Here is a 14,441-nt window from a genome sequence, read left to right as displayed (position 1 = left end):
CACTTTCTCCCTCTCACACATAAGCATGAACTTATTACACAATTGCTCACCCAGCCTAACACAGATATATTAACTTATTACACACTATCCCTTCCTATAACACAGAAACACTCTCTCACTCTCACACTGAAACACCAGCTACACTCTCTCGCACTCACACTGAAACACCAGCTACACTCTCTCACTCTCACACTGAAACGCCAGCTACACTCTCTCACACTCACACTGAAACACCAGCTACACTCTCTCACTCTCACACTGAAACGCCAGCAACACTCTCTCACTCTCACACTGAAACGCCAGCTACACTCTCTCACACTCACACTGAAACACCAGCTATACTCTCTCACACTCACACAGAAACACCAGCTACACTCTCTCACACTCACACTGAAACACCAGCTACACTCTCTCACACTCACACTGAAACACCAGCTACACTCTCTCACTCTCTCACTGAAACACCAGCTACACTCTCTCACGCTCACACAGAAACACACTTCTTGCACACTCTCTCATGCTCATCGAGCTGTGTAGTGCTGGAAATGAATGGGCTTCTCTGAGCTCTAATGGGTAATATGCTTTCTGTTCCTCTTTCCCTCAGCTGGTCAGACCCTCATTTCCTCCCTAATTGAATCTCAGGCTTTTTACTGCCTCTAGCCCATACACAGTCAGAGCACAGTGCTTTAATATTGATGAACTGCAACAGAACAAACTGTGCTTCGGTATTGATAAACTAGAAGAGAATAAAACCCTGCGCTTCTGTGCTTGTCTTCCCCAAGCTCGTCTGTCAGCATTTCTTTATGAGAACGTCAGTGTGTGTGTGCACGTGTGCCTGGTGTGTGCATACGTGTGCATCTGCGCCTCTGTGTGTGCGTGCACATGCGTGCGTATGCCTGCGTGTGTGTATGCATATGTGTATGAGTGCTTGTGCACATGTGCGCGTGTGCATCTGTTCCTGCATGTGTGTGTGTGTGTGTGTGTGCCTGTGCATCTGTGTGTCGGAGCCTGCATGTGTGAATAAGATGTCAGTGTTGAAACCCTGCCCAGTTCCCCAACCTGTTGACACAGAGGAACTCCTGGCACTGTTTTGTATGTGTGTGTGTGCGCGCGTGTGTGTGTGCGCACACATGTGTGTGTGTGTGCTGGGGGATGGGTCCCCCGCAGGCTATAAATCCCCCCGGGGGCGGCCTTTCTCTGCGTCTGTGGGACAACTGGCACCAAGCCGCAAACAGCTGGGGCCTCCCCACGCCGCTCGCAGGGGCGCCGGCCTCCGCCTGCGAGGCGCTCGCTTCGCCTGCGCCTCGGACCCGCCCTGCCGAACGCGCGTCTGCGGATAACATGGGCCCGGGACCCCGACGCGTCCGTTTCGTACCTCTCGCACCCCGCCTGTCCGCGCTTCGACCCGGCTGCGGTAGCACAGCCGCGCGTACGCGCCGCCAGCGGAGCGGCGCCCGAAGCGGAGCGCAGGGTAACGTGCGAACGGGCCGCCGATTCGGCTACGCTTACGCCTGAGCAAACGCAGCCGGAGCCGGGTCCCAGGGGTTCTCACGGCGGGCGGCTTCGGCAGAGAAGCTCCGCGGAGCAGGATAACGGGGACGCGCCCGGCCCCGGTGGAGCATGACACCTGGGGTGGGGGGGGGGGGGGGGCTTTACGGGCGGCTGCCCGGTTTGTTATTGCAGGGGAGAGATGTGCCCCCTCCCTCCTTCTCTCCCCCCTCCCTCCTTCTCTCTCTCCCTTCGCCGTGCGCTCCGCTCCTCCCGCCGGCTCTTATCTCCCGCGCTCGCGAGGGACGCTCTCAGGCGGGGCGCTCGCTGCGGGGGCGGCGGGTAAGAGCGAGATAAGCGGCCGCCGGAACGAGCCGGGGGTGCTGGGGGGGGGGGGGATCTGAGTGGGGCGAGTCGCACGGGTCACTCAGAGTCCGTGTATGGAGCGTGTGTGCTGAGAGACGCCTGGAACATGCTATAAACACTATACACATAGACTATAAACACACACTGCAAACACATACATCATACACACACTATAAACATACTGTAAACACACACTATATACACACTGTACACACATACATCATACACACACACTATAAACACACTGTAAACACACACATCACACACACACACTATAAACACACTGTAAACACACACATCATACACACACACTATATACACACTGTAAACACATACATCATACACACACACACTATACACACACAGTAAACCCACACACTATAAACACTACACACATACACTATAAACACACTGTAAACACACACATCATACACATACACTATACACATACTATAAACACACTGTAAACACACACACCATATGCACACTATAAACACACACACCACCATACACATACACACACTATAAACAGTCCTAAGTGCATCACCTTGCTCTTTTTTCAGTCTGCTGCCCGCAGCGCCCTTGGGTGCCTGCAGGGGGCAGGAGAGCCCACAAACAAAACACTGCAGCAACTTCAGTCATGACTGGTGATTCCTGCTGCTTTCCATATTATACATACATACGTGATATGCACCTTCTGCTTAGAATAAATTAAAACAATTCCATTGCTCAAACATGGACATCTCAAAACCACATCAAGATTCCCGCTAGTTCTCACAAAGACATTATATCTTATCCACAGCTATTCACTGTCAAAGAAGTTAGTCACACTTCCCACCTCAGACTCCCCTGCTTAGGCAGCAAGTGGTATCACTTCCTTTAGGACTCCTCTGCATCAGCAGCCAATAGCATTGTTTCCTTTTTGACCGCTCAGTTAAAACAACCCATAGCATTGCTTCCTTTCAAACTCCACCAGTTGCTCACTCGGTCACCTGCTCTTCGGTCCGGCCCTGTCTTTCCTTAGACAGGACTTCCTGTGGTCAGACGGGGGTGGTGTGGGGGGGGGGGGGAGAGTTCACTCACGCTGACCTCACTTCCTGTCCTGACCCTGCCCAGCCAGGTGGCACCCCATTGTGTTTGCCCCATTCCAAAGGGGGGGGGGAGCCGCCATCTCACCCCCAATCACCGCCGCCAGCAGGACAGATGCTGCCCTGCCTACTCTGCCTGGGACAGACATTCCTGTGACTCAGATCAGTGATGTGATCTTTTCCAGATTTTTCCGGATTACTCAGGAAATACCGATTTCCAGAAACCTGTCTCTGCGGCTGCCAGCATTTACCTTTACTGCAGAACGTCCTCTCCTGCTGTCAGCCGTCAAAGTCTACAAAACCTTACGGCATGCCCATAATCCTGTGTGTTTAAGTTCTGGAAATCGGTATTTTCCCGGGTAATCTTAAAAAGATTACCCCGCAGGAGAATCCTGACTGCAAGTGCTGATCCTAGATCAGTATCCATGGCTGGGGCGAACATGATTAGGGAAGGGAAATGCCTTCCTAGATCAGTTAATGGGGAACAGAAAGTTCCCAGACTGCTTCTTGTTCTACTTAACATGCCAGACCAGGAAATTCACCATGAGAAAAAAGAAGATTTAAACTAATAATATTGCTGCTTTTGAGCTATGGGAAAGTACTCATTTTACACAGCTATTTCTTATCATTATTCTTACTGATTGGCCAGTCTCACCCTAAAAAGAACAAATGATTAGCGTCATAATGGGCTTGTTTCACAGACAGAGATTAAGCTTAGTCCTGGACTAAATTGAGTTTTGTATGGAAAATCTCCATTTAAAATGTAATTTAGTCTATGAATAGGCTTTGCGTCTGTGAAACTGGCCTGGTATTGTGTATTAAAAATAAACCCTTTGTTTGCTTCCTTGAATGCAATGAGCCAATAAACTCTATAAGCACAACATTTCAAAAAATATTACAGCACAGTGATATAAAAATATTAAACATATTATTTTTGTTTGCAACATTTTTATGAGACAAATTGTTTATTGTCGTTAATTGTTCTTATTGTTAGTATTATTGCAGAAATAAGCAATACGCATTACACTACCCCTTCTTACAAAGGCAATGACAGAGACTTCGTCTAGACAAGGCGTTGGCTGGGAAAGAAGTGTGGGGGGGGGGGGTGTTGGTAATATTATTCCGGGAGTTCTGGAGTCTGGTCATGTCCTTACTGGCGTTTCCGCCAAGTCATCGCATTATGACCAGACGCAACTCTCACCTCATGCTGCCCTTCGACCCCAAACGGACACCGAGCTCTCTCTTCAGCGCAACGCAGCCCAAAGCCATTTCTTTTTACCCTCTGATCTGAGATAAGATCTCAGGCCTTAGATTCGTCCAACAGTGACTAGCAGCAGTACTGCTAGGCATGAAGAACAGTCTTTTAGCAATTAATTGTACACCGATTTAAACACGCTAATTTGTGCTCGTGTATGAACGAATATAAGAGGGGGAAAAACAATTAAACAATCTGCCTTATTCTGGCGTGGGGATAAGAGGGGGCACCCATCTGTCCATGTACGACACAGCGTGGTGGTTTTCTAAAATGCATAATCCGTATAATCCACACAGTAAATTGTGATGCGCAGTTACACAATCTGTCCACAGGATGGCACTAAAAACACCTGAGAACTTACTTGAGCGAGTCAGCCATTGCTTTCGCCTCTTTCTACTGGAGAGACGTTGAGGGTGCACGCGGGGAGAACACGTTCGCCTAGCACCAGGACACAGGGAGAGCTGTGCGACAGCACAGTGAGGCAGAGGGAGCTGCTTATTCACACTGATAAGCAGTAATTCAGGTGTTACAGTGCACAGTCCCTGAACTGGCAATTCAGGTTCCAATTTCATGCAAATGACATCTCTCACAATTTCTCTATAAGTTCTCCAACTTGGAGCATTGCCATTTGGGAAAGGTTCTTGTAGTGACATACTTGTGTGACTATGCTCCTTAGTCATTGCAAATTTTTATCTTAATTTTCTGCTTGTTGCTCGTTGTGTTATTTCTTACCGTGTACCCACAATGCCCTTGTTCTAGCAGCTCTAAGGGTATTCAGTATCTGTGTCATTCCTGTCTTGATTGCTTAAAGTTCCAGTCTGTAGTTTCAACGAATAAATTTGATAGCCTTTATTGCAGTCGGTAGAATAGGAGACTAAGCAAATCATGATCATCAAGGAGGCTAAAGCCTTATATGCAGTGCTTTTTCACCGGCTGTCAATTAACAAGAGAGAACAGTTATAACAGTAGTGAGATGGCCCTCTTCCTTCTCATATTCCCACTAGACTATAGAGCTCCGCCCCTTTTTACTGTAACCATGAAAACAAGACCGCCCCTCAAGTCAGCCAGTCTCACGCTGAACCGCCCTGACAGAAACAAAACATACTGAAAAATGTGTCCTGAATATGTGGACGCGAGCATGATAAATAGTGTTTCACACCATTGTATTTTTAAATAAATATCTTACAATATTTAAAAAGTGCCAATCATTTTCCTTTTGTCCATAAATTATGAGGTGTTTCAAATAACCTGATAATATATTTTAATATATTTGCAGTTTATTCTATTTCCATATGGGGGTATTACAAGCTTACGAGAGAGAATGACACAGCCAAGTCATCACCCCTGCAAACTGAAGTGAGCTGAAGTGAGAGAGAATCATACCGTGCTTTGAATAAGTGAATATTTTAAATTTGGATACCAGGCACTGAACATGAAAACACATTTATGGCTCTGTTTGGCATTTCTGTCCATGTGCATGTCATTATTCCTCTCACAATAATTGCGTTAAAGTCAGTCAGCTGAGTAAATCTCCATTGGATTAAAAAAAAAAAAACATCAGGAGAAGCTCGCAAGACAGACAGAGTGCAGAGCCTCTGCGAGGAAATGAAAAGAGCACACCGTTCTCGCTTGCCAAAAGAGCAAAAAGAGAAGTCGAATTTGTCCAATTAAACAGCAAAAAAGCCCTTAAGCACGATATGTCGATGGTTTCCTTGTGCTGTTTTTTAAAATGATAATCCCCATTAGGCTAATTAGACCCCTCTGCGGGATTGATGGTAGCGTCGGGCTGTGTGACCTCGCCGGCGTCCTGTAGGCGCGAGATGCGCTCCTCCAGGGCCCCGAGGCCTTGGCTTCGGGCCCCGCCCCCGCGGAACGGCCAGGAGAAGGTCAGCGCCGCGCCGCGGAGCCCGACGGGACCGGTTTACTTCCTTCAGACGAGCGTCCCACTCGCACGGGACAATCTGCCCATTGTGCCACTCTGCCCACTGCCAGGGGCCATCCGAGCATCTCAGAGCTCCGCACCGCGGCCCCTCTGTCACCTAGCACGCACATACAACCACACACGCGCACATACAACCACACACACGCACATACAACCACACACACGCACACACAACCAACACACGCGCACATACAACCACACACACGCACACACAACCAACACACGCGCACATACAACCACACACACGCACATACACACGCACACGCGCACATACAACCACACCCGTGCACATACGACCACACACGCGCACATACAACCACACACGCACACATACAACCACACACGCGCACATACAACCACACACGCGCACATACAACCACACACGCGCACATACAACCACACACGCGCACACACAACCACACACGCGCACATATGACCACACACGCACACACACAACCACACACGCGCACATACAACCACACACATACACACATAGAGAAAAGGGAGCAGGAGCAAACAGATGCAGCCAGCCGCGCTGTCCCTACACCTCCACCACAAAGCCTTAATTTGGCAAATTGGCCGCAACAGTGCAGTCGCCAACAAATAAATTGCTTTGCGTTTGTCCCCGGGGTTATGGTCAAGAGACTACATCTGTACGATGCAGTCGAGTAACGCCCAGCAAACACCATCCCTACCGACAACCGTGACGCTACATTACATTCTATCCAAAGCGACGTACAATAACTGCATACCAATGGTCACTGGAGCTACCACAGCACACAGGTCAGATAAGGTACAATTCTCATTAGGTATCAGTGAGCCATAGCCATGATCATCAAATCTGGTTCACTAAGTAAGCATAGGCCAAGTCAGTAAAGTTATGGCAAGTCAAGCTGGAGGCGAGGCATGATTTCAAGAGGTATGATAGAGCTACAGCATCAAGATGATGTAACATGATATTTCTAGAAAATCAAGATACAAGGATACAAGTGACTTAAGGCAGAGAAGCATCACGCTATGGGGTTGCTTTTCAGCAGGAGGGACTGAGAAGCTTGTTGTTATCAAGGATAATGAAGTCAAACACAAGCAAACCCTCGAGGAAAATCTGTTTTTAAGGCTGCAAGAGACTGCATTTAGGGTAAAAATTCATGTTCAAACAGGACAGTGACCCAAAGCACACAGCAAAAACTTACAAAGGAAAGGCTTATGAACAAGAAGGTCATTATTCTAGAATGATCCAGCCAAAGCCCAGACTGTGGTATGACCTGAAAATATCTGCCACCGACGCTTTCTGTCTAACAAGGCAGTTGGAGAAAATTTGCATGGAGGAATGGGAAAAATTCCAAAATCTAAATGTGCAAAGCTCACACAGACATACCAGAGAAGACTCGCTGTGCCGGTGAGGGGAATAAAATATTTAAATACATTAAAATTCAATACTTCATTAGCAAACATGAGGCACAGTGCCTCAATAAAACATTTTGAATTAGTTTTTGGAGTTAGACATTAGAAATTAGAGTCACTGGAAGAACGTGCAAAAGGTAATCACAGGAGTTCATTGCTTCCTGTCTGTGGTGTTCTCCCAGTAGCGCAGTCAAATTCAACCGCAGTCAATGTGTAGCCCAAACATTTCCCAGCTCACACGTATATTTTCTATGCCCCGCAGCCCTAATTTAACATGTCCAGCCTATTTAATTGAATTTAAATATTCGAAAGATTTTGAGTGCTGAGTTATTCATATGATGGAAACGCAGGAAGTAGCCTACGCTGTAATGTATGGCACAGCTACTTAATATCTCGGCAATGGACGTCCTTGGAAAGCGAATAATAGGCTATGAATTGCATTTTTACCCAGAATCTAATGTTATGACGTGACCCACTTCAACCCCACGAGTGGGTCCCCACCCACAGTTTGGGGAAGTTTAACTGTGCAGCGCAAGACTGCTTCCGTTACCCTGTTTCTGAAGCGCTTTTATTAGGTACAGAACTGACCGTTCATTAGGCTCAGGGTAAAAGCCCTGACCGGATCTCTGGATCGGTAATGCAGTGCGTTAAGTGCATCCAGTTGGTTTTAAAGGGCAGACTCGTCCGTGAGTTTGGCACCGCAGCTACAGAAGTGGATTATGTGACTGACAGTGGGTGTGAAAGAACCCGAAGACGCTATACGTCGCAGAAACGGATATCACGCCTGGCGTTCGGTTTCCGTCCCTGCTAAAGGCTGTAGCGCGAGCGTGATCGGTGCGTTTTCTTTTAAGAGAAGTCTTTCTGTTCGAAAAAGCGAAGGTGGAGATTGAGACCATCATCATTTTTGCAACTGCTTTCGAGTATTCAGTTTAACAAGGGTTCAAATAAGATGAATCACACCAACTTACTGATCATTTCCTTTCTCTTTATGTTTGCATCACATTACACAATTGAAGCGATTTGAGCTATTTTAAGCGATCACACGTGACAGTAGGCTTTAATTGTCACTGTGCTCGGTCAGGATCGATGGTCCGTAGCCTACTGATGTGCTGAGGAGGATATAATCACAGCTCAACACCACCAGTCTTATCACTGCGGGCTCCTCGCCATATCTGAGCTCACAGTGGGCTAAATGGCTTTTTCTTTTTCCACCTCCATCTCCCTTCCATTAGCATGGCTCATATTTGCCTATATGCTCCAGTGCTATAAACGGCTACACCGCCACAACCAGCCTGGCCCAGCACACTCTGCCAGTTAATGTACCTGCTGCAGGAAAGTTCCAGAAACTCACAACTTACTCTGATAATTCTAATTGAAGTCTAATATCCATGGCCCAATTCTAGTATCTGCGGACCAACATATAAATTAATATACACATAAGAAGGGTTACCCAAAAAACGAGGACTTGGCTTACCTGCTATAACCCCAGTAAAACACTGCACACTACTGTCTAGTGAAAATAGGTTTTGATTAGTGTTGGGTAAGGATGTTGCTTCCCGCACGCAGTTTTTCCCCCCTGTGCATTCCACAGAGAACAGACGGCAGGGCAATAAATATGTCAGATCTGGCTGGAGTGTGAAATTAGAAGCAGGCTAAAGGGGTGAGTGAGAGAGAGAGATAGAGAGAGAGAGAGAGAGAGAGGGAGGGAGCACTGCCTGGGTATGCAGAGATTATACCACCTGTTCCAGGGTTGAAGGCCCCTGCCAGGGGTCAGCCTCCCTCTCTCTATCCCTCTCTCTGCCTTTCTCTTTCCCTCTATCCCCCTCTCTCTCTCCGTCCATCGACCAGTCTCTCTGCCTCCATTTTACCACTTCTGTTTACTACTCACTGTTAAATTGACCCGCAGTTAGGGTGGAGCAGCGTTTACGGACGGTTTCCGGTCTCCGCGTGCGCTGACGCGCCCACGCCGAGGACTGTTTACAAACAGAGCGAGCAGCGGCAGCGGCCCGAGTCCCGCGGATGGCCGCTTCCCCCTCAGAGGGGACCCCGCTAGCTCACAGCTGCTGGATCAGCTCAGCGCCAACAATCACACCGCACGGACAAAAACCCCACTTAGCGGCGTAGCGCGGCGGTTCGAGAGCGTGGCTCCTAACTCGGCACGGTCGCGTCACCTGCAGACATAGGCGTAGATTTCGGGGGGGGGGGGGGGGCAAGGGATGCAGGGGATACGTCCCCCTCAATATTTAGAATACGTGCATTGTCCCCTGCAATAAAAACATGAAAGAAGCAGAGGACTTTTAAATTGATGCAGGAAAGGCACGAATTGGTGCATAAAAATTTGCCAGAATGCAGGAAATGAAGTGTTTGACACTCAAAATTTCCTGGGGGAGGACCCCCAGATCCTCCTGCTTAATGTGTCCCCCCCCCCCCAATGTTCAAACGAAACCTACGCCACTGCCTGCAGAATGGCTTCAGGTAAAAATGTATCTTATAAAAGAAAGCTTTGAGAAATGCTCTGCTTAAGCGTGTCTGCTAATGGGAAATGTTACCATAATCAATTAAATTGCTCTTATTATGGCACATGCCCTTTATAAGAACCACTTCTCTCAAATGTGATTTCAACAGTTTATACTTTGTAAGAGAAGTGCCCTCTACTATGCTAATGCAGCAGAATATATTATGCAAATATCCGTGCACTTTTGGAATGAATTAAAAATATGACATTTGTATTCTGTAGGTGTGCCACTGCCTGGGGCGTCAGTACTTCTATAGAGATCGACAGACACGCACACACACACACACACGCACGCACGCACGCACGCACGCACGCACGCACGCACGCACGCACGCGCACGCGCACACACACACACACACCAGTACAAGTACACACACATACATGCACATACAGAGCAGCAAACGCATGAACCCACGTGCACCCACCCACACACACATGCGCGCGCACACACACGCACACACAAAGGAGCAGTGACATCATCTCTATACTGGTACTGGGGGGGGATGATGAAATCATCAGGGTGATTGTGGAATTCACAATGGATAATTCAGCCGTAAGAAAGAAGAACCTGGATGCACCCAGACCCTCCAGCTGTTGTTTAAGGCCAGGGCAGGGCGAGCGAGGGAGACACACAGGGAAGAGAGAGGGGGGATGCTGGACGAGGGGAGGGGGTGATGAGGTCATTGAGGGCCAGCAGACACTCTCAGAGTAGGGAAACACCACGCACAGATGAACAGGCCCTCCAATCAGAGCGCAACGCAGCTCTGTATTACCTCAGAGAGAGAAGGATGGAGGATGACATGCAAAAAGAGAGAGAAAGAGGAGGAGTGCATGCAAGACACAGGGGGAAAGAGGGAAGGATGGAGAAAGGGGAAAGACAAAGGGAGAGACAGGGAGGGAGAGATGGAGTATGAGAACAATGGAGGGAGGGAGAGAGAAAAGTAGAGGAGGAGGGACGGAGGGAGGGAAAGAAAGAGAAAGGGATAGAGGGAGAGGGTGAGAACGGGGTCTGAGAGGCTGTGATTCGGAGGCAGAGAGTACGGACACGCCCTGTCCCACTCCTCACCCTTTTAAAAACCGCCATTTCAAACACTCCCCTCCGCCACTCCTCGCCTGGCCGTAACTAAGGGAGCGTGTTTACGTTAATGCGAAGTGCGGCCTCCATCTTATCATTAACAAACTGACAAACCCTCTGAATTGTGGATGCTAACTGTTTCTGGCCTGCTTAAACTCAGGCTGAAAGCAAGCATGAGGGACTTCTTTATCAGAACATGGTAAAAAAAATCCCTTTATACATCCATCCATCCATTTTCTATACTCGCTTATCCTGGGCAGGGTAGTGGGGAGCCCTTCTATACACAAAAAGCATACATTTTTATACAAAATGTACAGTATATGCAGATGATAAAGTTCAAAAGATAACAAAGGCCCACTGTGCATAATAGTGGAAACGCATATTGCATATTTATATATTTGTAATTAAATGTTTTGGTATTGAACACTGTGGACGCTTGAGCAGCAATGGTCCTGATCTTGTGGTGCTCTAGCAGTAAAAGGAGAGGCACATTTAGGGATTACACATTTTAAAGAGGAAAAATGTGCCAAAATATTAATTCTCCCAATTCTGAAACTGAGCTTGGTTCTGCTGTATTCATTCATTCATTCATTAATGGTCTACCTTCTACTCATATTTTACTATTTTCTCTGCAAACTCACAACACAATATAAAACCAGATATTATGCTGAGGAAAAAAAAGATCTTGTGTATCTGAAAAATGTATTTTAAAAATGCTTTTGAGTTTACTACATACATTCTTGCATCTCACAGTGACTTTTTGATGTTTTGAGTAGTTACTCCATTCAAAGACTATTTGCACAACAGCATAGTCACCGTTGGCAGCACAGACAGACAGTACATTACATTACAGGCATTTAGCAGACGCTCTTATTCAGAGCGACTTACACAACTTTTACATAGCATTTTACATTGTATCCATTTATACAGCTGGATATATACTGAAGCAATGCAGGTTAAGTACCTTGCTCAAGGGTACAACGGCAGTGTCCTTACCCGGGAATCGAACCTGCGACCTTTCGGTTACAAGTCTAGTTCCTTACCCACTGTGCTACACTCCGTCCTCAGTACAGTACAACACACACACAGGCACAGGAGCATAAAGTCGTAGGAACTGAAACACAGGTACAGGAACTCAAACAGTCGTGACTGAAACTGAAACACAGGCACTGGAACTGAAACACAGGCACAGGAACTCAGACACAGGTATTGAAACGCAGGGACCCAAACACAGACACGAGACAAGCACATACTGTACAAACCGTAAACACTCCGCCGGTTAGGAACACGCGTAACACACGCACACGGAAGCACGCGTGTATAAACGCACGCGTGCGGCCGGCTCACACGAGCGTGCCGTTAGCCCAGTCACACGTCCACACGCCCCGGCTCCCTCAAACACACGCGCCCGCAAGGCAGACGGGTCCGCCGGGCGCGATGGTCAACGACCTCAGGGGCGACAGCCGAACCACCACCGCCGCCGCCGCCGCAACTTCGCGCGCGACTCGAAAGCACAGTCCCCCCCCCGACCGCCGCGACTGCCCGCCGAGCGGTCCCCCGGGGGGGCCCGGCGGAAGAACACAAACCGGGGGCCGACTCTCGGCACTCTGGGCGGCGTCATCGACGCAGGGCGGGCGCCGGCGAGAGGAAACGCGCAGCCTTTACGAACCGCGCGCGGACGACAGGTGAGAGAGCCACAGTCAGAGAGAGAGCGGTTGCCGTGGTGAGAGGGAGCCCCGATTAGCCAGGGGGGAATTCCCACGCTAATCGCCGCTGTCGTGAAGCAGCTAATTGCTGATTATAATGAGACGAGAGGGTGCCGGAGTGTCGGGCTCCGCCTGCTCCCTCAGCCCCGACGCCCCCTGGTAATACATCCAGCTCAGAGCAGTGTCAGGAGAGAAACAGTGGCGCGAAAATAGTGGAACAACATCAAGACCTTTTAGGGACTGCCAGACAGATAAACGCTTTGCAGAGAGCGCGCGCACGCACACACACACACACACACACACACTCCCTGAATGGAGACAGGTAAACTGGGGTTGTGCTGAGCAGAGGGCTGGGTGTGTGTGTGTGTGTGAGAGAGTGTTTGTGCATGAGCGTGAGCGGGTGTGTGTCCCGGCGGGTGTGAGTGGATGTGTGTGAATGAAAGTGCTTGTGTGTGTGTGTGTGTGTGTGTGGTTGTGTGTGTGAAAGTTCTTGAGTTTTTGTGTGTGCGCGCGTGGCTGAGTGAGTGCATGTGTGTGAAAGTGCTTGGGTGTGTGTGTGTGTATGTGACTGAGTGAGTGTGTGTGTGAAAGTGCTTGGGTGTGTGGTTGTGTGTGTGAAAGTTCTTGAGTTTGTGTGTGTGTGCGTGTGTGACTGAGTGAGTGCATGTGTGTGAAAGTGCTTGGGTGTGTGTGTGTGTGTGTGTGTGAGTGCGTGTGTGAAGGTGTGCGTGTGTGTGTGTGTGTGTGTGTGAGTGTGTGTGTGAAGGTGTGCGTGTGTGTGTGTGTGTGTGTGGTTGTGTGTGTGCATGTGTGTGAAAGTGCTTGGGTGTGTATGTGTGCGTGTGTGTGTGTGTGCAGGAGAGTGCGTACGTACCTGGGCCATGTTTTTAGTGAGGCTCCAGTGGGGTGCTAATCCGGGGCATGTTGCTGAGAGGGGCAGGAGCTGTAGAAACGAAGCGGGACCCCCGCCCTCCTCACAGGGCACTTCGGACGCCCGGCGGGACAGCTGGGGCACGCAGGACTGCGCCCCTCTGGAGCACCATGGTCTTCTCTCCTCTCCTCTCTCTGCTTCTGACAGCCACAGATATCCAGTCAAAAATGTTCTTCCCTCTCTCTCTTCCAGGCAGGAGGTCTTGTAATCCCCACTACTTCGCTCCAGTAGAAGGAATAAGGGAGAGGACACTCCCCTCTCTTTACTCTCTTTCACGGACTCCACTCACACTCTCCCTCGCTTGCTCGCTGGCTTTCTGTGAGCTGGCCCTCCTGCCTCACCACCCCCTGCCTCTTTTGCCCCCCCCCCCCCGCCCTCCACTTCCCTCCTCCTGTGCCTCCCCTCCCCTCCCCCCTCCCAGCATAGGAACAGGAGCATGAGACTCCAGTCGAGCTAGAGGGAGGGAGGGGAGAAGGGAGGGAAGAAGGTGGTTGGTCAGGAGGAGGTCACATGACCTCCCAGCAGTAGTCTGTGGGATTCTCTGACAGCTGTTCGGCTCATGCCCCCGCGAAAACTTCTGTCACCGTTGACAACCGCTATGCCATGCTGCCTGGCCATACATTTACTGATTATAAGCTATCCGTGGACAGGTGTTTAACCTGAGAACAGGG

General features: G+C 49.2%; 1 protein-coding gene across 1 annotated transcript in view; it reads right to left on the bottom strand.

Moving 5' to 3' along the window:
* Positions 1-14,083, bottom strand: part of LOC118215963 (rho GTPase-activating protein 23-like) — a 97,474-nt gene extending 83,391 nt beyond the window's left edge. Inside the window, 1 exon segment of the mRNA XM_035396950.1 lies at positions 13,714-14,083. Within this exon segment, the coding sequence (XP_035252841.1) occupies positions 13,714-13,722 (9 nt within the window). The 5' untranslated portion in view covers positions 13,723-14,083.
* Between the last annotated feature and the right edge of the window lie 358 nt (positions 14,084-14,441).

The sequence above is a fragment of the Anguilla anguilla genome, chromosome 17, assembly GCF_013347855.1.
Source record: "Anguilla anguilla isolate fAngAng1 chromosome 17, fAngAng1.pri, whole genome shotgun sequence".
Taxonomy (NCBI): Eukaryota; Metazoa; Chordata; class Actinopteri; order Anguilliformes; family Anguillidae; genus Anguilla; species Anguilla anguilla.
Note: the sequence above shows the minus strand (reverse complement) of the source record. Positions and strands in the feature narration are given on the sequence as shown.